The following is a 23,313-nucleotide window of genomic DNA, read 5'->3' as shown; positions in this document are numbered from 1 at the left end:
TGCTTGCTTGGTTGCATCCGACTCGGCGACCCCAGGGACTGTAGCCCTCCATATTTCTCTGTCCATAGGATTTCCCAGGCAAGAATACTGGAGTGGGTGGCCATTTCCTTCTCCAGGGGATCTTCCTGACCCAGGGATCACCTTCCCAACCCAGAGACCAACCCGTATCTCCTGCATATCCTGCATTGGCAGGTGGATTTTTAACCTCTGAGCCACCAAAGAAGCCCAGGCTGGGTGACTCTCAATAGCTAAGTAGGCCCCTGGGGAATCCCAGGCCTGGCTCCGCCCAAATATCCCCAGGCCCGCCCAGGGCCCGCCCTCTGCTGAATGCCCAGCCTGGTGGGTTTCCTGGAAACTCCCAGGGCTGGTTTCGAGATGGGAGGCCCACGGTGAAGCAATAACCATGGCAGCTCCAGTCACGTTGAGCCCATCCCACCTGACACCAGATAAAGGGGAGACAGGCTCTCTTCAGCAGGACTTGGCCACGGACACCAGCGGAAAAGGGAGAGAACCCCTCACCACCAGCCCAGGTGAGCCCAGAAGTCAGGTCCGGGGACAGAGTCAGGGTCCCGAACACCTCCCCCGAGCCCAGTTCCTGCTCTCAGCTATCCCTGATGGCATGGGATCCGGAGCTGGAAACAGACGAGAGGTAACATCTCAGAGTCCCCCTACACTCCGAGCAGACTTCACCTCGGCCCCTGCACCCACCCTCTGCCTGAGGCTAAAGCGCTGGCATCAAAGAAGGCAGGAGGTAGTGTCAACTTCAGACAGGCCTCTCCTCTCTCCACTCTCAGCACAGCCTGTCCTACCAGTTGGGTAGGCACTTGAGAGTCCCCTCTGGTGGCCAGAAGCAGCCACAAAACTATCCCCATAGGAAGGGTGGAATGCTGGACGGGCCTTAGTCTACCTCTCTTGGGGAATGGGCTGACTCTGATGGAGTCTGAACTGTCCGGTTTCCAAGGCCCCTCCTGGAACTTACTGATCCTTGACCTCGGCCTGGGAGGAATGGGATAGGCTAGGGGAGCCCCTGGGACCCAGACGACCTTGAGGCAGGGCACTCTGTACCCGTGCCTCTGCTGCCTCCCGCCCACAGCTCTACAAGTGGCAGCCGTGTCATTCACCGCTGGACTTTGACAGTAGCCAAAGGTACTACTTGTTTTCCCTGTCTGTCTCCTTCCAGCCCTGCTGAAGTCTCCGCTGAGGTCAACCGGCTATGTCCTTTGGAAACTGGAAGCCCACAGTGGTGGTCCAGGGTATACTCTGGATCCTGTATGGATTGCTGCTGCAGCCGGAGCCAGGGACAGGTGGGTCAGAAGGCAGAGGCCTGAAGCCAGGACTCTTAGTTCAGTATATTGCTGCCCCTCTGTGTCCAGCTCTTTACAGGGTGAGGTTGGACTCACAGGCTCAAGTCTCTAGGAAACTCCAGTCTGGGAACACGGATGTTCCCAGCCCCATAGGATCCGGGCAAGGGTTGGGGGAAGAAACTGAGGCCAAAAGAGCAAAATTTAGGAAGACCTCCTGGAGGAGGGGAAAGAAATCTAGGACAGGAAGAAGAATTTTACTTGGTGGTGAAGCAGTAAAGGACATTTTAGGCAGAGAGTAAAGCAAAGTTATAGAGGAATTACTATGTGAACTGTCTGGAGAAGAGTTGAATTGCAGCAGATGGTGGAGTGTAAGGATTACTACTTTCTGTGTTCAGATCCTGCCTCTGCCACTTCCTCGCTGTGTGATCTTAGGTAGGTAATTTAACCTCTTCACGCTCATAGGGTCCTTGTGCAGATTAAATGTGTTGTTATATAAGTCACCTACAATGGTGCCTGGCATATAGTAAATGTTTAATTAATGTCAGCTATTATTCAACAATTCACCCTAGCTCTGAGCCCCACATTTCTAAGTTCCAAGTTCAACCACTGACATTTTTCCCACATGGCACAGGCTCACCCTCCGCTGGGGACCCTTCAAGACACCGTTCCCTCTATACTTCTGCAAACTCCAATCCACTAAGAAAAACTGTCCATCATTCCCTTAAGATACCTGAGGACACTGCCCACTCTTATCCATCACAGCATCACCATCCTGGCTTCAGCCACCTTCACTACTTACCTCCACCCTCTCTCCCCTTCTCTACTCTGATCTGCCCTCCAAAAAATTATATTCTTCATACGGCACTCAAAAGAGCAATCTTAGAATTTCAACCAGGCTGTGTATCTCGCCTGCTCATGAAGCTGCTGTGGCTCCCCAGTGCCCACTGATAGTCTAAGCTCCTTAACTTGTTGTCGGCGTTTCAGTTTCCTCACCTACACAAGGGCAGTGTCAGACATCGTATAAAGTTGTCCAACAAAGAGTTGGGGGCATTGAGAAGATGCAGAAGCGGCAGGAGGAGGCTGAGGAATGGGGGTGCTGGGCTGTTGGGTTAATGCCATCCCTCCTCCCACAGCGACCCTGCCCCTGCTCATGGACTCTGTCATCCAGGCCCTGGCTGAGCTGGAGCAGAAGGCACCAGCCACTGAGGCTGGCCATAGTGTCGCTGCATGGCTGCTGTCAGCCCAGGGCTCTGGTACCCACAGTCCCCTCCATCACTTCCTGCTGGAGGGGAAGCGTCTCAACATCACAGAGCTGGATCCTCCTTTGCTGAGCCCAGAGCTTCGAGGCCTGATGGGAGAGGTGGCGAGACACAGCATGCAGGATGGGAAGGAATATGGGGTGGTACTAGCACCCGATGGCTCGACTGTGGCTGTGGAGCCTCTTCTGGCAGGGCTTTGGGCAGGCCTTCAGGGACACAGAATCGTAAACCTCTCCTTAGAGAGCACGGCCACCCCTCCGGATGCTGGAGTCACCTTTCCAGACCTTGGCAACAGCTCCCCAGGGCTCAGCGATGCCTCTCCTGATGTCACCTCTGTGGATGTCAGACCTGTGTCTCCAAATGTTAGCACCAAAGATCTAGATGTCGGAGCCACCTCTCCAGCAGTTAGACCTGGCTCTCCAGATGTCCAAGCCTCCTCTCCAGATACCAAGGCCAAGTTACCAACCGCTGTGGACAGCCTCCTCGTGGTCACCCTGGCTGGGGACCTGGGCCTGAACTTCCTCCAGGGCCCTCAGACCTGGAATCATTCTGGACTGGGAGCTGAGGGATGCTGGGACCAGCTCTCTGTTCCCAGGACCTTCACGCTCCTGGATCCTGAGGCATCACCCCTCACCACGGCCTTCCTCAACGGTGCCCTGGACGGAGTCCTCCTTGGAGACTATCTGAGCCGGACCCCTGAGCCCCGGCCAGCCCTCAGTCACCTGCTGAGCCAGTACTATGGAGCCGGGGTAGCCGGAGACCCAGGATTTCGGAGCAACTTCCGACGGCACAACGGAGCTGCTCTGACTTCGGCCCCCACCCTGACCCAGCAAGTATGGGGGGCCCTCATCCTGCTACAGAGACTAGAGCCAGCACACCCTCATCTACAGGGCATGAGCCAAGAAGAGCTCGCACAGGTGGCCACCCATGCTACCAAGGAGTTCACTGAGGCTTTCCTAGGTGAGTAGGACCCCCACCCACTGAGACAATCCTTCTCACAGATACCTTCTCAGTGCCAGACAGGTCAGTGGGATCTATGGTTAGGGGATTCCAGAGGGGGCCAACAGGACTAGGATGCTGTTAGATTTAGTTCCCAGTGGGGGCCAGAGTGATTGAAAAGTGAAAAAAGTAAAAAGTGTTAGTCGCATTGGACTCTTGGTGACTCCATGGACGGTGGCTAGGCTTCTCTGTCCATGGGATCCTGCAAGCAAGAATACTGGAGTTGGTAGCCATTCCCTTCTCCAGGGCATCTTCTCCACCCAGGGGTTGAACTCGGGTCTCCTGCATTGCAGGCAGATTCTTTACCATCTGAGCCACTGGGGAAGACTGATGTGAGAATGAACCGTCCCCAAATCTGGGAGGAGACTGGGGGGATGATCCTTACGTGCCCTCTTACTGTGAGAGAAGGCAGCAGGCAGAGAAACGCTCGCTGACTCCCACTCTCGATTCCCTTCCCCTCAGGGTGTCCAGCAATCCACCCGCGTTGCCGCTGGGGTGCCGCACCGTACCAGGGTCTCCCGACGCTGCTGAAGCTGCCGCTCGGGTTCTTGTATGTGCACCACACGTACTTGCCCGCGCCACCCTGCACCAGCTTTGAGAGCTGCGCCGCAGACATGCGCTCTATGCAACGTTTCCACCAGCAGACACGCGGCTGGGCGGACATAGGATACAGGTGGGCGGGAACCTGCGGAGCGCTGGCAAAGGAGACCAAGGGGCGGTGCAGTGGAGAGGCTGGATGGGCGGAGCCTGACTCAGGGGGCGGGGTTTGAACCTGAGCGAAGCAGGCAAAACCGAGGCGGAGTTTAGGGTGGGTGGAGCCAGGGTTGAGAGGGGCAAGGCCTAGACTGGGGTTGGAGTCTTAATAGCTACTAGAAAGAGCTCACTTGCCTGGAGAATCCCAGGGATGGAGGAGCCTGATGGGCTGCCGTCTACGGGGTGGCACAGAGTCAGACACGACTGAAGTGACTTAGCAGCAGCAGCAGAAAGAGCTCAAGAGTGGGACTCTTTTTAGCCTGGGGTGGGAACCAGGAAAGGTGTCCAGACTTGGGAGAAGAACAGGACCTGTGGTAGCGGCTAAGTCCGGGACGGAGCAATAATGGATATGATCTCAGCCAGAAGAGGGTCAGAACTGCGGAGGAGTTAGACTTGAAATAATGAGGAGCGAGCTGGGTAGAAAGAGACCGGGCTAATGTTGAGGACAGATCCAGAGAAACGAGACTATTTCTGGGGTGGCATTTGGAGGGAGAGTGGGACATGGCTGGACCAGGTGGAGTCTGCGTGACCGGGGGAAACTTGGGGTGACGGTGGCCCTTGGCACGGGTGCGGAAACTGGGGTAGAGGGCCAGATGTGGAGCGAGACCTCACGCCGTCTGGTTCCTGCTTCCCTCTCTCCTCCGCAGTTTCGTGGTGGGCTCAGACGGCTACGTGTACGAGGGCCGCGGATGGCACTGGGTGGGTGCGCACACACTCGGCCACAACTCCCGCGGCTTCGGCGTGGCCTTTATAGGCAACTACACCGGGGTGCTGCCCTCAGAGGCCGCGCTGCGAGCGGTGCGAGACGAGCTCCCGCGCTGCGCTATACGCGCCGGCCTCCTGAGGCCAGACTATGCGCTGCTAGGCCACCGGCAGCTCGTGCGCACTGAGTGCCCTGGCGACCTGCTCTTCAACCTGCTGCGCACCTGGCCGCGCTTCGACAAGGTGAGTCCCCGGCGCCCGCACTACCTCGGCCTGAGGCCCCTCTGTTCACACAAGCTCAGCTCGTGCCCTGATCCCTGCCTGCTTGCCTAACTCCCCTCTCACTCCCTCCTGTAACCCTGTGCCCACAACCTCAGCCAAGACCCTTCACTCCCTTGCAATCTATTCAGGCAATCTAGACCCAGACTTCAGTCATTCTGCTTGCAACATAGCCTACTGCCCCTGCCCCTCTACATTTCACAACCTTATCCCAGCCACCCAACCTTGCCCTCACCCTTGCTCCCAACCCAAAGGCTCTCTGTCCACACAACAGTGATCAAGCCTGTGACCCTCTGCAGAAAGCCTCTTTGCATAGGACAACTTCTGTGCTGTGTGCTAAGTCACTTCAGTCATGTCAGACTCTTTGCCACCCTGTGGACTGTAGCTTGCCAGACTCCTCTGTCCATGGGATTCTCCAGGCAAGAATAGTGGAGAGGGTTGCCATGCCCTCCTCCAGGGGATCTTCCCAACCCAGGAATGGAACCCAAGTCTCTCATGTCTCCGGCATTGGTAGGTGGGTTCTTTACCACTAGCACCACCTGGGAAGCCCACACAGCTTCTGCCCAGCCCCTAACCCAGTTGTTGCAATCCTCAGCCCAGATCTTCTCAGTCCCAAGGATGCTTGTTCAGCCCCAGGCTCCCTGACCATTGATGACAACTTCTTTGCTGGAGCAATCTAGGCCCAGTTAGCACGTTCTCAGCTTGGTGATGGCACCACACCACCAACCATAATGACAAAGCCACCTCTATAATCACCCCTGTATAATCAAGTTCCACTTTCAAACTACCATTCCATTTCAATAAGCTGGCCTGCAGTTGGGGTTGTACCCACCTCCTCACTTTGGGCCCCTGTCCTCTTACCCATCCAGGGTGCCACCGTGAGGAGCACAAACCCAGCTCCATTATCACCACCACCCCCACCACCCCCACCTAAACTCTCTTGTCTTTTTCAGGACGTGAAACCAAGAACTGCCAGGAGGGCCTCCAGCATATCCAAGAGAAGACCACCTCCAACAATACTGCTATCCACTGACCTCCAATAAAGAGACCTGGGAGAGACTTCCCCGGTGGTCCAGTGGTTGAGAATCCACCTGCCAATGCAGGGGATATGGGTTTGATCTCTGGTCTGGGAAGATTCCACATGCTGTGGAGCAACTAAGCCTGTGCTCACAACTACTGAGCCCCGGCTCTAGAGCCTGCAAGTCGCAACTACCGAGCCAGAGTGCTGCAACTACTGAAGCCTTGTGCACCTAGAGCCCCGTGTTCCACAAGAGAAGCCACCACAAGGAGAAGCCTGAGCACTGCAGTGAAGAGCAGCCCCCACTTGCTGACACTAGAGAAAGCCCACCCACAGCAACAAAGGCCTAGCACAGCCAGAAAATAAAATGATTTTTTTTTTAAAAAAAAGGACACCATGAATAGAAAGCCTGTGTTCAAGCATCATCTGCATTTGCATGCTCAGTCACAGTTTGGGGTTCCCCAGAAGCAGACCCTGGGACAAGAATCCCAGTGGAAGTAGTCTGTCTGGGTGGTGATCCCAGGACATATCACCTGAGGAATAAGGAAGTGACACAGGGAAGGGAAGGCATGCTGGTATGGGAGGCACATGGAGCTCCATCCTACGGGGACGTCTGGGGGACAGTGTAGGGCATATACCTCACAGACATCCCACTTACAGAGCAAGCGAGCTGGAGTACTGACCCTCCAAGCCCCATAGTCATTGGTTGAGGGCAGCCCCCTGGTTATTTTCTTTTTTTTTTTTCTGTTTAGTCACTCAGTAGTGTCCAACTCTTTGCAACCCCATGAACTGCAGCCCCCTTGGCTCCTCTGTCCTTGGGGTTTCCCAGGCAAGAATACTGGGATGGGTTGCCATTTCCTTCTCCAGGGGATCTTCTCATGTCTCTTGCTCGGCAGGTGGATTCTTTACCACCAAGCCACCTGGGAAGCCCCGAGCTCCCAGGGAGGTGTTAACGTGCTGACACTTTGGGATTGCTAGCTGTACGGGCAATGTGGACTCCACCTGTCAGAGAAGACTCCTCCAGCAAAAATGCAGGGATTGAGGCCAGTGCACAACGAAGAGGAGAAGGCTCAGAGATCCAGGAGAGCACTGGGAGAAGCTATCAGTGTGTGCAGTGAGTGGACCGAGTGCCGCGTGGATGAGGAGGGCATAGCTAAGGTGTGTGCACCTGCGTGAACATGTCCAGCCCCTGGAGAAGGGGTGTTGATCCTCACTGAAGACCCTCCTCCTCAGGACAAGTTACAGAATGTTCGAGGCCCAGTGCAAAATGAAAACGTAGGCCCCTTGTCCAAAAAGCAGGAACTTCAAGACAGCGACAGCAGAGCATTAAATCAAGCTCAGTGTAGAGCCCTGAGCATGGGGCCCTGGGTGAGTGCACCGGCCGCATGCTAATGAGGGCAGTTCTACCCATCCCATCATGTAAACGCTGGTCACCCTTGCCTTTGCACAAGCTGTTCCTTCTATCTGGTATGCCCTTCCCACGACCAGCTCTTTCTCATGCTTCGGGTCACAAATGCCAGCTCATCATGGAGGCCCTCCTGGGTTTTTCCAGCTCAAAGTGGGTCTCTTGTGCTCAGCCTCTGCTCTAGTCTGTTTATTTTCTTTTAAGTCCTCCTCACCAGCTAGAAATGTCCTACATTCATGTTTAGGACTTGTCTCTCTTGCTGTACTGTGAGTTCCAGGAAGGCAGGAATCACATTCATCTTGTTCCTTGTCACTTCTCCAGTGCCAGCACATAGTAGGCACGAAGAGAACATTGGTTGAAGAAACAAGGTGTCCCATTATAAATCTTTTGAAACTGATGTTATCATCTTGTACAAATCAGGAAACCAAGGCTCAGAGAGAGGAAGTGACTTGCCTGAGGTCACACAGTGAGAGAAGGACCAGCTGGCACTCAAACTCACCCTGGGACCAGTGGGCCAGCATTCTGCTGATTCTCACATTAACTCACTCATTCCTTAGAACAGCATTTGGCCACCCTTTTTTTTTTTTCTTCCAAGTGAACACTTTTTGTGGTATTAGCAGAGATGCAAGAAAGGGCACCCAAATGTGTGGTTAATGAATTTTCACAGCAGAACACACCCATGTAACCAACATTCAGCTCAAGAAATAAAAGAGGTTATATTTATACTATGTGAAGTTCACTTCATTAAAAAAAAAATGATCAGCTCCCAAAAGGCTCTCTTGTGCTCCTCCACCTCCCCAGTCTCCAGCCCCTCCAAAGGGAAACCCATCTCCTGACTTGTTACACATGTTTTGCCTGCTTTGGAACTTACCCAGGAATCAAACCTACGTCTCCCGCATTACAGGCAGACGCTTTAACCTCTGAGCCACTAGGGAAGCCCATAAATAGAAATACATAGTGTTTAATCTACATCGTATTTTTTTGTTCAGCATTGTGATTCATCTGAGTTCGATTATTCGTATTGCTACATAATATTTCACTATGCGAAGAGACCACAATTTATCCATTCTACTGTATATGCACATGTTGGTTGTTTTCAGGTTGGGGCTACCAGGTGGCGCAGTGGTAAAGAATCTGCCTGCTAGTGCAGGAAACACGGGAGACACGGGTTCGATTCCTGGGTCAGGAAGATCCCCTGCAAGAGGATATGGCAGCCCACTCCAGTATTCTTCCCTGGAGAATTCCATGGACAGAGGAGCCTGGCGGGCTACAGTCCATAGCGTTGCAGAGTTGGACATGACTGAAGCGACTTGGCACGCAAGCACGTAATCTTTATAAGGGCTTCTCCCATGGCTCACCTGCCAATACAAGCACCACAGAAGACCCGGATTTGATCCCAGGGTGGGGAAGATTTCCTGGGGTAGGAAATGGCAACTCGACCCAGCATTCTTGCCTGGGAAATCCCATGGACAGAGGAGCCTGGTGGGCTACAGTCCATGGGGTTGCAAAGAGAAAGACAGTAGAACACGACTGAGCAACTGAGCACACACACATTATGAATAGGGCTGGTGGGCATGTCTATTGGGTGTTTACCTAGCATATACACCCAATATGTGGAGCTGCTGAGTCAGAAAAGAGGTATATGGTCAATATTCAAAGATCACACCAGGTTTCCAGCTTGGATGAGTCGGTCTACATTCTGGCCAGCAGTGGATGAGAGTTCCAGCATTTAATCTGCATGTACCCATTTTGCAGAGAAGGCAACTGGGGCTCAAAGAGGGGCATGCGCTACCTCCTGGTCACTGAGAGATTCTGAGTCCTGCTTTGTCACCTCCTCTCCTCTAGCATCCTGCCCCCTGTTGTGCCCTCCCAGCCTGGCTGTGGGGTGGGGTGGGACAGACAGGGTCACGTGGAGTTGCGTTCAGCCGGAGGAAGCCGGGCAGGGTGCAGACGGCTGCTGATTCTGAGGCTGGTCAGGAAATCAAGGTAAGAGACGGAGTGTATGTGGCCCCCAAAAGGGGTTCCCTGGGGGCAGAGCTGAGAGTGAGGAGGGGGCAGAAACGAAGACAGCACAACCCTGTCCAGTGGGCAGACACCGGACAGAATTATCACCGTCTCATTCCCCCAGGAGAATCTCTGCCATGGACCCACCTTCACCAAGCCAGGCCTCCCAAACCCAGCCTGCAGCCCCATCCCCTCTAACCTCCTACCGCTGGCACTCAGGGGGTGGTGGGGAGAAGGGAGCTGGGGGGTTCCGCTGGGGCCGCCTTGCAGGATGGGGGAGGGCACAGAGCCACCAGGAGACCACGGCCAGCAGCCAGCCAGCCCCGCGCTCGCTGTTTCGTCGCGTCCTCTCTGCACCCGCCAAGGAGTCACGCACGAGCCGCCTGAAAATATCCAAGAGCCTCTGGGGGAAAAACAAGAGCCCACCGCTGGATTCAGAGCCGGAGCCAGAAAACCCAGGTACGTGGCTCCCCCACCCAGGCTGGGAGGCCCGGATGCAGGGAGGTTTTGTCTGCCTCCAGAGCATCAGCCTTACAGACACAGGAAGTTGTGGGGAGTGCAAAAGCCCAACAGGAAGTGGCTGGGGGCCCAGCTGGCTGCCCTCTTCCCTCTTTCCCCCTCACCCCAGGGGCCTGGGCATGGTGGGAGTGGCTAGGAACCTATGAGCTGGGGGTCCAGCCAGGGGAAGGGGCAGGGAACAGTCTGATGCAACAGCACTGTCCAAATGCCAAAAGGCTCTTGGCCCTGGCAGGTCTATCCTCATATTCAATGGCCCAGGCATCTTCTCTCCTGCCTGGATACCCATTTCTGCTGTCTTCTACTTTCCCGCCCTCCAGCCTCGATATCTTAGTATCTCCTCTTCCTTGAGCTTCAGTTTCTCCACAGGTTAAAATGGAATCATGACTCCTATCCTGAAGGGTATATCATTCATTCATTTGGTCATTCAAACAGAGGTCTACGAGCATTTACTGTGTTCTAGGCCTGCCCTGATTTAGACACTGAGGACACAGCAGGAACAAAACAGATGAAAGAGCCTGCCTGCCTCATGGAGTTCAGGGTGCAGTGAGTGTGACCGACCGTAAACAAGTAAATAAGGAGATGACGGATGGGGCTAAGTGTCACACAGAGAGATCTAGAATTCTAAAGGATACCATGAGGGTTGGAGCTCAGGAATGCCTATGACTCAGCACATTTTATGTGCTCCATTAGCAAGTGGAGTTATCGCTTATTCCCCTGGTGGTAAAATAGTAGGACAGATGGGTCCCCTGGGAGGGTTGATTCTGTCCTCCTAATTCTGAAAGCTCATTTAATTATCATCATTCATATCCCCACTTTGCAGAAGTATCCCTTCAGCCCCCTCCAGGATATCAGATATTGCCCACTCCATAGCATCCAGTGAGAGCTCTCTGACAAGCCCACCTGCTCTTCCCTGACTCAAACACCTCCCATGGTTCCATAATACCTTCAAGATGAATCCCCATCTCCTCTAACTGACACTCAAGGCTCTGCCAATCTCTTTCTTAACCTTCCCCTCCAGCCTTTAAGCCTTCCAAGCCCTCCTTACCTCTCCGTTTAATTCTCTGGGCCAGGCCACGTGCCAAATCCCAGCCTTTCCTCAAGCTGTGTGTGTGTGTGTGTGTGTGTGTGTGTGTGTGTGTGTGCGGGTGCCCTCAGTTGCTCAGCCATCTCCAAATCTCTGTTACCTCATGGACTGTAACCCACCAGGCTCCTCTGTCCATGGAATTTTCCAGCAAGAATACTGGAGCGGGTTGCCATTTCCTACTCCAGGGCATCTTCTCAACCCAGGGATTGAAACTACGTCTCTTGCATCCCCTGCATTGGCAGGCAGGTTCTTTACCGCTGAGCCAGCTAGGAAACCCTGCTCACTCTGTTAATGCTACCATCTCCTCAATCTCTGTCAAATCAAACCTGCTCTTCAAGATCCAGTGCAGGGCATTCCCTGGTAGTCCAGTGGTTAAGGGGCTTCCCTAAGTAGCTCAGTGCTAAAGAATCTGCCTGCAATGCAGGAGACCTGAGTTCAGTCCCTTGGTCAGGGAGATGCCCTGGAGGAGGGCACAGTAACCCACTGCAGTATTCTTGCCTGGAGAATTCCACGGACAGAGGCGCCTGGCGGGCTACAGTCTACAGGGTCACAAAGAGTCGGACACGACTTAGCGACTAAGCAGCAAATGGCAGCAGCCTTGGTAAAATGGGGGTTTTAATAGCCCTTTGAATGGCTTCTGGAGGATTAAATGAGAGAAGGAATGTGGAGTAGTAAGTACAGTACAGGACACATAGTCTGTGGGGCTGCATCCACTACCCATTACTACCCATGGCTACCGGAGACAAGGCCCAGAGAGGGGTGGGGGCTTGTCCAGCACCTGACATGACTACTGAGTGGGTTGGGAAGAGGAGGCACTTAGGAGGGAACCCTTGATGAGCCTTGGTGAATGGAAAGGTTGTCTTGAGGGAGAAGAAAGGACTCCCAGGTCCCCAGCGCCACTTCCTCTACCCAGAGCCTGCGCCGGAGCTGGAGCCCCTGGCCGCACAGATCCCAGAGGCTCCCACCCCCGATGTCCCCGTCTGGAACATTGAAGCCTTCACACTACTTGATGGGAAGCTGGTGCTGCTTGGGAATGAAGAGGAGGTAAGAGGGGCCACACAGGCAAGGGAAGGGGAAGGAAGGAAGGGAGCGAGCACAGCAGTAAGGGAGCATGAGGGGTATAACAGAAAGGTGTCCGCCTCTCCTTCTGTCTGTCTGCCTCCCCTTTCTGACCATCCACTCCGGTTGGGGGACAGGGTCCTCGCCAGCCCCGGATTGGGAGCGCTAGCTCTGAGAGCAGCATCCAAGTGGCCTTGGGGAATCTCAAGGATCCAGGTAAGCTTGAGAGACAGGGAGGGCTGGGGCATTTGGGAACCTGTTAAAGTGGGGCAAAATCCAAGATGCTCCCACCCCCCGCCAATCTTCCACCCCTGACCACCCACAGATCGGACCCCTGGAAAGACAGAGCCAGAGGCTGCTGGCCCCCACCAGATCCACAATGTTCGCGTAAGTGGTGGGTGGAGGGGAGAGAAAAGATTTCAGACCCTCAGAGGTGAAAGGGGGGACTTTTCCTGGGTGATATTTTTTCATTAATTTCCTGGGATTTTTTTTTTTTACTTTTTAATTTTTTAATTTATTTGTCTTTATTCTTGGCTGTGCTGGGTCTTTGTTACTGCTCATGGGCTTTCTCTAGTTGCTGCGAGCAGGGGCTCCTCTTCCTGGAGGTGAGTGGGCTTCTGCTAGCAGTTATTTCCCTTATTGTGGAGCATGGCCTCTAGGCACATGAGCTGTAGTAATCACCACTTGGGCTCCGTAGTTGCAGATCATGGGCTCTAGAGCTTGGCCTCAGTGATACAATGCTCAGGCTTAGCTGCTCCAAAGCATATGGAATCTTCCCATACCAAAGACGGAAGCTGTGTCCCCTGCAATGGCAGACGGATTCTTAGCCACTGAACCACTAGGGAGATCCTCCTGGGCCATCTTGACCAGGTCACTGACCCTCTCTGGGCCATAGCATCCCTATCTGTCAAATGAAGCAGGTGAGAGAAGCTCCTTCTTGGGGCTGTTTATGAGAAGTCCATAGAGAATGTAGAAAAGCACATTTCTAAATGGCTGGTGCTTTAGAAATGGCAGCTGTTGACTGCCTTTAATATTCTGGCAAATGTAGTCTGACCTTGTGATTTCCCCCAAGATCAATAGATCTTCCAGGACATCCTGGGTGGGGCAAGGAAAGGACCTAAAGAGGGAACATAGGGTTCTGCCCAGCTGACGTCCCCCTCCCCACAGGGGCTGCTGAAGCGGTTGAAAGAGAAGAAAAAGGCCAAGTCAGAGCTAGGAGCCAGTGCTTCCCGAGATGGGTAAGGGTCTCTGAGGAGGTAGAGGGGTTGAGATTCAACACTACCCCTCCCATTCCTCCTGCCGATAATTCTGATCTTCACCAAATATACCCTGTGGGCCTCTGTGTCCTGCCCCTTGTTGAGCAATGCGGGGGCCACTGAAAGACCCTAAGGATGGAGTCAGCCCTCCACTGAAGGGTGGGGGCAGAGTGTGACACAGTAACTCTAAAATAGCAGCCGAGTCAACACCTTGGTTTGGGAGTGAGTGTCTCGGAAAGGGACGCTTGATCTGAGACGTGAAGGGTGTGTGTGTGTGTGTGTGTGTGTGTGTGTGTGTGTGTGTGTGTGTGTTTGGTCATGTCTGACTCTTTGCAATGCCACGGACTGTAGCCCACCAGGCTCCTCTGTCAGTGGGATTTTCCTGGCAAGAATACTAGAGTGCTTTGCCATTCCCTCCCTCCGGGGAGATCTGAAGGCTGCTGCTGCTGCTAAGTTGCGTCAGTCTAGATGGAAGTTAATCAGGCCAAAAAGGACAGGAAAAGCGTTCCAGGCAGAAGGAACAGCAAGTGCAGAAGTCAAGAGGACGAATGAAGTGACAGAAGGCCAGTGTGACTGGAGTACAGACAGTGAGGAATTCAGTGTCAGAAGTATGGATTCACGTTCAACTTAGGTTCAAGTTCCCTCTGGGTTCCTTCCACTCTTTGGGCTATAGGGGGCAGGTTGTGGGGGTCAAGGGAGTGAGTAGAAATGACAGCTTGCCCACGTGCGCCTTCGCCAGGCCCCCCAGTGCTCTGGGCTCCCGGGAATCGCTGGCCACGATTTCCGAACTGGACCTCGGAGCCGAGCGGGACGTCCGGGTCTGGCCACTGCACCGCAGCCTGCTGGAGGAGCCCCACTGCTTCCAGGTAAGTAAAGGCAACTGTCCACCTCGCCTTACCCTTTGGCTCAACCCTTGGCCTCAACCGTACTCTTGGATTCCCCCTCCTCAACAGGTAACATGGGCAGGCGGGAGTCGCTGCTTCTCCTGTCGCTCGGCTGCCGAGAGAGACCGCTGGATCGAGGACCTTCGTCGCCACTTCCAGCCTAGTCAGGTAGGTACGCCCAAGGTCGGACGTGGAGGCCCCGCCCACAGCCCGGGCCCCGCCCCTTCCACCCAATCCAAATTTCTCTCGCGTTAAAACTTTGCCCCTTGGACACATCTGCCTTCCTGCACGTTTGCAACCACTCCGAGATCCTCCGCCGGTTCCATGAATTGCCAGCCCCTTCCACAGCTCGGATTGTATTCAGCCCAAGCCCTATTTGCACCCCAGGGAGTCGCCAAGTTTCCACCCCGCGGTTACTCCTCCATGCCCTGGACCCCGGATCTCTCCGGGAGGGCCCAGAAAAGCTTGAGGATCGTCGTGGGACCCCCGTAGTCCCGCTGTCTTCCCCCAGAGGCACAGCGAACCCTTGGGAGTACGCGTCCCGCGCTTCATCTCTGATGCGGCATGTGGAGCACCGAAGCCACGCTCCTGTCTCTGCTTTGGTCCGCAGGACAACGTGGAGCGGGAAGAGACGTGGCTGAGCGTGTGGGTGCACGAAGTGAAGGGGCTGCCCCGGGCGGCGGCGGCGGCGGCGCCAGGAGTGCGCGCGGAGCTGTGGCTGGACGGAGCGCTGCTGGCGCGCACGACTCCGCGGGCCGGCCCGGGCCAGCTCTTCTGGGCAGAACGCTTCCATTTTGAGGCGCTGCCGCCAGCGCGTCGCCTGTCCCTGCGACTACGCGGAGCGGGCCCCGGGGACGCGGTGCTGGGCCGAGTGGCCTTGGCGCTGGAAGAGCTGAGCGTCCCCCGGGCGCCCGCCGCGGGTCTGGAGCGTTGGTTCCCGCTGCTCGGGGCGCCAGCCGGCGCGGCGCTGCGGGCACGAATCCGGGCGCGGCGCCTGCGAGTGCTGCCGTCGGAGCGCTACAAGGAGCTGGCGGAGTTCCTCACGTTCCACTACGCGCGCCTCTGCGGGGCTCTCGAACTCGCGCTGTCTGCTCAAGCCAAGGAAGAGCTGGCCGCCGCCATGGTGCGCGTGCTGCGGGCCACCGGCCGGGCTCAGGTGCGGCGCCGCGAAGGGACGAACCCGGGTGACCAGGGGCTGACCGATCGCGTGCTCCAAGGCGGGGAGTTAGCGGGGACCAGTACCAGAGTGGTACCTTCGAGGGGCGGGGCAGCTTGAGGGGTGGAGTCTGAACTGAGCTCCTGCACCGTGAGACCCAAGTTTCTGCTTTGATTCGGAGGTTCCCGTTTTGTTAAGAACCCCAGACGCGAGGCCAATGGGCCCGAGCAGCAGCTGCGAGAGGCAGGGCCTGTGCCCCAAGGGTGAGGGATCCGCCAAGAACAGGGATTCTCACGACTCAGTCCGCGCCCAGCGCAACGTAACCCCACTATGCCTAGGCCCTGGTGACAGATCTGGGCACCGCAGAGCTGGCACGCAGTGGAGGCCGTGAGGCACTGCTGTTCCGGGAAAACACATTGGCCACCAAGGCCATCGATGAGTACATGAAGCTGGTGGCACAGGATTACCTCCAAGAGACGCTGGGTGAGCAGAGTTGGGCAGGGGTCAGAGGCTTAGTTGAGCCCGCTAGGGCAACCCAGGAGAAATCTGAGAACCGTTGGGTAAACTTGGATTCTGGTAGTGGGTGATGCCCTGGGGATGCTGGGATCCTAGAGTGAACTGGAGGTTTCCCAAGATTTTAGGTGCCTCCGAAGTAGGTTGGAGATGGAACTGGAGGCTGGGTGCTGTGGGTTGTGGTCATGATCCAGGCCCTCTCTGGTTGTGCTGGACTGCAGGACAGGTCGTGCGGCGTCTCTGTGCCTCCACCGAGGACTGTGAGGTGGACCCCAGTAAATGCCCAGCCTCAGATCTGCCCCAGCACCAGAGCAGACTGCGAAACAGCTGCAAGGAGGTCTTTGAGAACATCATCCACTCCTACAAGTGAGTGTCAGTGCTCTCAGTCACTATGCTAGCTCTGACTCCAAATTAAGGTTTCCAGATAAAATATAGCATGCCCAGTTAAACGAGATACCATATTTGTGACATACCTTTTTATACTAAAAAAAAAAAGTATTCATTTTTTTTTAAATCTGAAATTCAAGTTTAACTGTTTTTCCTAAAGTTTTATTTGCTAAATCTGGCAACTCATTCCAATGTCATGCTACCTAACCCCAAGTAACATGGGACCCGATTCTTTGTCTTCTAGACTACAGGTGACCCCATACCCTAATTCCATGCCCCCTGACCCCAGTTAAATAGGGTCTCAATCCTATTGGGGCTTCCCTGGTGGCTCAGATAGTAAAGAATCTGCCTGCAATGAAGGAGACCCGGGTTTGATCCCTGGTTTGGGAAGATCCCCTGGAGACGGGAATGGCAACCCCACTCTAGTATCCTTGCCAGGAGAATTCCATGGACAAAGGAGCCTGGCAGGCTTCAGTCCATGGGGTTGCAGAGTCAGACAGGGTTCAGCAACTAACACTTTCACTTTCACTCAATCCTATGATCTCTGATTCCAGTAATGCCATACTCCCAATCCCATGATCCCTGAATTTAAGTAACCCTGTATTCCAAATCCCATGTAACTGGAATTCCTAGGCTTCCAATTCCTTGACCTCTGACCCTAGGTTAACCTGTGTGCCTAATCCCATGTCACGTAGGACATCAATCTCATGATTTCTGAATCTAGATGACTCTGTGACCCAATCTTTTACTACTTCATATTATGTACTCTGTCTGGCACCCCTATAACTGGACATGAAGCTCAGGGCTTCTGTCCTCCTGTGAACCTATACCCCCAAATCTAAGATTTCTGACTCCAGAAGTCACCACAATGAGTACACCACCAACAAGCCCTGACCCCAAGGAGACCTATAACCCCAAGCATCATTATCCCCAATGTCTTCTATCCTGGAACTTAGCAAGCAGGCATCTATTGACCCCGACCTTAGGATTTCAATCATCCATGAACCTTATGCTCATATCTTTCCCCTCTGACTATTGCCTCTTCTCTCCCAGCTGGTTCCCAGCAGAGCTGGGCACTGTGTTCTCAGGCTGGCGAGAAGCATGCAAAGCACGTGGCTCTGAGGCACTGGGGCCCCGACTCGTATGTGCCTCTCTCTTTCTGCGGCTCCTGTGTCCTGCCATTCTATCACCCAGCCTCTTCGGCTTAGCATCAGAGCACCCGGCGCCTGGCCCAGCCCGCACCCTCACACTGATCGCCAAGGTCATCCAGAACCTTGCCAACCGTGCTCCGTAGGTGCTGGGAGGCTGGGTAGCCACACTGGGGTGGTGGGGGTGGCAGATTCTGGACCTGACCCATCCACCACTTGGGCTCTGATGCAGGTTTGGTGAGAAGGAAGCCTACATGAGCTTCATGAATTCCTTTCTGGAGGATCATGGACCTGCCATGCAACATTTCCTGGACCAAGTGGCCATGGTGGATGCAGACACAGCACCCAGTGGTTATCAGGGCAGCAGTGACCTGGCCCTCCAGCTGGCAGTCCTGCATGCCCAGCTCTGTACTATCTTTGCTGAACTTGACCAGGTGTGGCCTGAGCACAGAGCCCAGAACATGAGGTAGGGAGGCAAGAGAGTAGGGGTCTCTGGTCCTGGAGAGTTTGCTCAGCATCCTCCCTGCATGCTTTACCAGGCCACCCGGGACAACCTGGAACCGCTGCCCACTATCCTGCATGCCATCGAAGAGGGCCGACCTGTACCTGTGACTGTGCCAATGTGTTTCCCAGCACCCCACACCCAGGGCCATTCCAGGTAACTACTTGCCTCAAGTCCGACCTGATCCAGTTCTGATGGGTGGGAGTAGGGGAAGGGCCAAACGCATGCACGGGGTCAGAGGTGAAGACAGGATCATGTCAGGGGTCAGAGACAGGGTCATGTTCATCATCAGAGACACTAGGATGGAGGTCAGAGGCTAGAGACAGGGTCATCTCGGGGGTCAGGGAGAGGCTTACAGTGCCATCAGAAAAGGGGGCATCAGGTCAGATTGGACTCTGAGGTGGGGATTAGGCATTGCAGAGGTCACATCTAGGGTCAGAGAGAGAAAGTGACATTGTCACTTTCAGCAATGAGGGGCAGATCTCAGGTCAGGCCCAGGGGGAGATGGGGTCAAAGTTTATGGGCAGAGTCATTTGGGGGGTCAGAAGTCAGGGATCATGTTCTTTCAGAAGGCAGAGACAGGTTCAGTTGAAGGTCAGAGGTTGGGGACAAAAGGGAGTCAGACTGGGAAGGAAGAGGGTAGAGTTTTGAGCACAAGTCAAGCTCCAGGGGGCTCTGCAGGCAGTGCGAGTGGTAAAGAACCTGCTTGCCAATACAGGAGATCTAAGAGTTGCAGGTTTGACCCTTGGGTTGGGAAGGTTCTCTGAAGGAGGGCAAGAGAACCCACTCCAGTATTCTTGACTGGAGAATCCCATGGACAGAGGAGCCTGGTGGGCTACAGTCCTTAGGACTGCAAAGCGTCAGGCCGGACTGAGGTGATTTAGCATGCAGACAAGCTCCGGCAGATTGGAAGTAGAGATTACACAGAGCTCCGGGACAAGGCTAGAGAGGGCTCAAAGGTTAGATTGAGGTCATAGAAGGGACAATATTATCGGAAGTCCAGGACAGGATCAGAAGTCAAAATGGGATCCCTTCAGTCGCAGGGCTTGCAGAGACGTAAAAGGTCAGGGGTGGAATTATTTCTGGTGGATGGTTGAGGTGGGGTCAGCGCAGAAACCGATGGAAGTTCTGAGCTCCCCATCCCACCCCCAGCATCTCTGCAGGGGAGAAGCCTGGCTTTCTGGCCCCCCGCGACCTCCCCAAGCACACCCCTCTCATCTCCAAGAGTCAGTCCCTGCGCAGCGTTCACGGCGCAGGTAGTTGGGCCCGACCGCGGCTGGAGGAGGAACAGCCCCCCCGGCTGCCTCGGCCGGTACAGCGCACGCAGAGTGTCCCGGCTGGCCGCCCCGCTCGCCGCCGCCCGTCTGCCGGACCGCGGCCGCGACCCAAAGGCTCCCTACAAGCCGGACCCGCGCCCCGCGGCCGGCCCTGGACTGGAGCCTCAGCATCGCTGCCTCGGAAGCCGTCGGTGCCCTGGCAGCGCCAGATGGACCAGCCAAGAGACAAAGACCAGGCGCTGGGCACCCACCGACCCGTGGGCAAGGTAAGGTGTACAACTCAGGTCTGCGCATAGAGTGGGGAGACAGGATTGGAAAAAGACTGAAAGATAGGCAGGTCTCGGTTCAAACACCGAGCTTGCTGTGGTCTGTGATTCAGGCCTAACCCAACCCTCTCTGAGCCTCAGTTTTCCTCTTCTGTACAATTAGAGCGTCATTACCCTATAGGCAGGGCGGTTAGGAGGCAGAGCAAACGGAACAGGGAGGTCAGTCAGTGTCCGTGGGGAGAAGGGGCAGGACAGTGGCTCAGGTTACAGTTGCTCCCTCCCCACAGCTGGCGGAACTTCAGTGCGAGGTGGCTGCCCTGCGTCAGGATCTGAAGATGCTGTCCGGCCTCGTGGAGTCACTCAGCACCCACATCCGGTCCTTGAGCGAGCAGCAGGAGCAGCTTCGGACCCAGCTTCAGCTTCTAGATTCCAGACTCCGAGAAGGGTAAGCCCCGCTCTCCCTATTAGCTCCGCCCCAGGCGGCCTTGCTAAAGAGAGATCTGCTCAGGCCCTGCCTCCCAGTAAGTCCACCCAAATCACGCCTGGCACGGCCACGCCCCCTCCGTAAGACCCGCCCCTACACATCTAAGAGCCGCTTCTTGGTCACCTCCATCCACCCCAAGTCTCTGGGAGGTCCTCTCGAGCAGTCCCTCAGTCAGCTCCTTCCAGACAAGTTGGGACAGACCCGCTATCTCTTAGTCTGGGCCCGCCCCCTATCCTGCTCACGACCTCACGCAGGACTGGTTGATTGGTCCTTTCATCGCAGCCAGTCCAGGTTCTAATTCAGCAGTCCCGTCTTCAAACGTATCTAGGCCCCACCCCCAGCCTGGATAAACCCCACCTCCATCTCAAGCTCCGCGCGGAGTCCCTGACTCCAACCAGGAGCTCTAGGGGAGTCTCTCAGCCTCTGACTCTTTCCTTTCACCCGTAATCCCTACAGGACCGTGAAGTTGGATCCAGGGCGCGATCCTTCAACCAATGAGAGCCACAGGCTGAAAAGTCTGGTGAGACCCATGCCCGAGCCCTGGGACAGATTTAGCCTGGGTGAGGGAACACGAGTTGGGATGCAACCCTCACCCGGCTCTGAGTCCACTGCTGCTGCCTCCCCAGGAGTGCCGACTGGCTGAGATAGAGAGTACTCAGGCCCAGCTGAAGGATACCATCCAGAACCTGCAGCTTCTTCCCAGGACATCAGAGTCCCAGAGCCAGCCCCTGCCTCTCAAAGCTCCCTGCATCAACGGAGACACCACTTGAGCTGCCCACTCGGCCCGACATGCTTTGGGAGCAGAGAGAAAGCCTCTAAGGGGCCTGTCACCCCCTGCCTCAAACCCACCCCCTGCCTATAGTAGGGAGTGGACCTGTAGGTGCCAAACAGTCTGGCACTGTCAGGTTGCCCAGTAAAATCTTGATTTCAGTAAAAATCGATGTTTTTTTTTTGCCCCTGAATTTTGCCAATCAGAAAGCAAACTCCATTCCCTCAATCCAGCTCTCTCAAACTCTCCCCTAATTGCAGGTCTCAGGGGAGTGGGGCGATGCAGGGAGATTCTCACCAGCTGTGTGACCTTAGTCCCTCACTTTCTCAGAGCCTTGATCGCCTCATTTGTAAAATGGATTTAAAGTTCCTCATACAGTAAAAGACCTATAGTTTAAAGTGTTTGATGAAAGGTATTGGTCATTGTTAGGGGTAGCAGCTGATTCTCTGTAAAGCCCAGATCTCATCTCCACTAATTTCCAGATCTCAGATGAGAGCATCTTCTGCTGCTGCTGCTTCTGCTAAGTCGCTTCAGTCGTGTCCAACTCTGCGACCCCATAGACAGCAGCCCACCAGGCTCCCCCATCCCTGGGATTCTCCAGGCAAGAACACTGGAGTGGGTTGCCATTTCCTTCTCCAATGGATGAAAGTGAAAAGTGAAAGTGAAGTCACTGAGTCATGTCCAACTCTCAGCGACCCCATGAACTGCAGCCTACCAGGCTCCTCCGTCCATGGGATTTTCCAGGCAAGAGTACTGGATGCCACTGCCTTCTCCAGAGCATCTTCATAGCACTCCAATTCCAACACTGGCTCCTTGATTCAGTGAGGGCGTGGGTCTAGGAGACAGATGAAAGAAGGAGTGGGTAGATATGTAGAAAGTTAAGCTGTGTGTGTGGTGGTTGAAAAAATGAATGGGCACTTGAATCATGAGTAGGTAAATGGGTGAGGGTTAGGGTGGATAAGACAATAGGCAGATGAATAGGTTAGCATTTGCTGGATGTTTGCCCTGGTAGGTGATTAGTTGAGTAGATGGTTAGCTGGGATGGGTATGTCTATCTAGAAAAGACCTGGCTCATAGTAGGAAATAAATATTTGAATTAAATGAGTAAGCAGTTATTTGTATTACATGTATATTTGTTGAGGTATCCTGAGACTCTCAGGCTGTGCAGTGGGGAAATAATAATGAACTCCACAGACAGACTCTTGTCCTCATGGAGCTTGTACTCTAGTGGAGAAGACAAACATGCAGTTGATGGATTGGTGTTTGGGTGGCTATCTTTCCTGGTGGCTCAAATGGTAAAGCAGCTACTTACAATTCGGGAGACCTGGGTTCCATCCCTGGGTTGGGAAGAGCCTCTGGAGAACGAAATGGCAACCCACTCCAGTACTCTTGCCTGGAAAATCCCATGGAGTCCATGGTGTCACAAAGAGTTGGACACAACTAAGCAACTTCACTTTGGGGTGACTGTATGAAAGGATTATGTGCAGAGATGGGTGGATGTTTGCTTGGTTGTATGGATAAGTAGGTATTTACATAGGTAGTGGATGGATGAGTAGGTAGATGGGAGGTGGATGGTCACTGAGTGAGTGTTTGGATGGATGGGTGGATAGATGGATGGATGGATGGATAGGTGGTTGCAGAGGTGGACGGCTAGGTGGTTAATCGATTGAATGGGTAAATGAGTGGTTGGGTGTGTGGGTGAATGGGTGGAGAGATGAATGGGTAGTTTGGACATGTGGATCGGTGATGGGTGGGAGAAGTAGGATTGTGTACATTATGGGGTTGTCTAGGCAACTGTGATCTTGCGGGTTGGGTGGAAAGGGGGACTTTGCACTAGGGACCTAGGCCAGCTCTAGGGGCATGAAAGTACTGAAGTCCAGTGTAGGTAATGGGGAAGGAGGGAACGAGCTCGTGGTTGGAAGGTAGCAAGGGTCTGAAGGCTAGGGATTGGCCATGTGGAATCCCCAGTGACCTATGAATGACCCATGGGGAACTTCTCTGCCCCCTCCCCACTCTTCTGGTGCTATTAGCGGACCTAGCATTGGAAGAACCAGTGGGGTGATGAAGAGCCATTGGGGACAAGAGGACAAGAGTGTTGTCATGGTAACAGAGCCTCTCCCTGGACTCTCAGGTCGCGCGGGCCCTTTAAGGGTCACCCTTCTGGCCACTCCCAAAATGGCGGCGCGCCTGCTGGCTGCCCCCCCACCGGGGTGGCGCGGGGGGGCGCCCCAGACCTCCCCATCATGGCGGCGCGGCGGGGCTGTCGCGCTGAGGTCACGGCGGCGC

General features: G+C 54.7%; 2 protein-coding genes across 3 annotated transcripts; both read left to right on the top strand.

Annotated features, from left to right (window-relative positions):
* Window positions 396-6,471, top strand: PGLYRP2 (peptidoglycan recognition protein 2). 2 transcript variants are annotated; one of them, XM_005682223.3, is made up of 6 exons: window positions 396-530; window positions 1,181-1,304; window positions 2,438-3,523; window positions 4,025-4,235; window positions 4,963-5,260; window positions 6,250-6,471. In XM_005682223.3, exons 2-6 carry the CDS (start codon window positions 1,214-1,216, stop codon window positions 6,337-6,339), a joined length of 1,776 nt encoding a protein of 591 aa, XP_005682280.2. In that variant the 5' UTR covers window positions 396-530; window positions 1,181-1,213; the 3' UTR covers window positions 6,340-6,471. The 2 variants fall into 2 exon arrangements, with proteins under 2 accessions (XP_005682280.2, XP_013820500.2); XM_013965046.2 differs by lacking the exon at window positions 396-530 and having other exon boundaries at window positions 899-1,304.
* On the top strand, window positions 9,635-21,425 carry RASAL3 (RAS protein activator like 3). Its single transcript, XM_018051316.1, has 18 exons — window positions 9,635-9,705; window positions 9,848-10,182; window positions 12,240-12,370; window positions 12,523-12,601; window positions 12,711-12,772; window positions 13,553-13,623; window positions 14,381-14,507; window positions 14,595-14,693; window positions 15,136-15,681; window positions 16,020-16,164; window positions 16,416-16,560; window positions 17,635-17,871; window positions 17,962-18,163; window positions 18,269-18,387; window positions 19,384-19,774; window positions 20,062-20,219; window positions 20,715-20,778; window positions 20,885-21,425. The coding sequence occupies exons 2-18, from the start codon at window positions 9,861-9,863 to the stop codon at window positions 21,026-21,028; spliced, it is 3,042 nt and encodes a 1,013-aa protein (XP_017906805.1). The 5' UTR covers window positions 9,635-9,705; window positions 9,848-9,860; the 3' UTR covers window positions 21,029-21,425.

This window comes from Capra hircus, chromosome 7 (genome assembly GCF_001704415.2).
Source record: "Capra hircus breed San Clemente chromosome 7, ASM170441v1, whole genome shotgun sequence".
Taxonomy (NCBI): Eukaryota; Metazoa; Chordata; class Mammalia; order Artiodactyla; family Bovidae; genus Capra; species Capra hircus.
Note: the sequence above shows the minus strand (reverse complement) of the source record. Positions and strands in the feature narration are given on the sequence as shown.

Bases quoted from the DNA above. Each gene is read 5' to 3' on its own strand.
- RASAL3 (XM_018051316.1), top strand. From the start codon at position 9,861: ATGGACCCACCTTCACCAAGCCAGGCCTCCCAAACCCAGCCTGCAGCC. The intron at 13,624-14,380 runs GTAAGGGTCTCT...CGCCTTCGCCAG, and splicing joins GCCAGTGCTTCCCGAGATGG to GCCCCCCAGTGCTCTGGGCT. The intron at 19,775-20,061 runs GTAAGGTGTACA...CCCTCCCCACAG, and splicing joins CCCACCGACCCGTGGGCAAG to CTGGCGGAACTTCAGTGCGA.
- PGLYRP2 (XM_005682223.3), top strand. From the start codon at position 1,214: ATGTCCTTTGGAAACTGGAAGCCCACAGTGGTGGTCCAGGGTATACTC. The intron at 3,524-4,024 runs GTGAGTAGGACC...CCTTCCCCTCAG, and splicing joins GTTCACTGAGGCTTTCCTAG to GGTGTCCAGCAATCCACCCG. The intron at 5,261-6,249 runs GTGAGTCCCCGG...TGTCTTTTTCAG, and splicing joins CCTGGCCGCGCTTCGACAAG to GACGTGAAACCAAGAACTGC.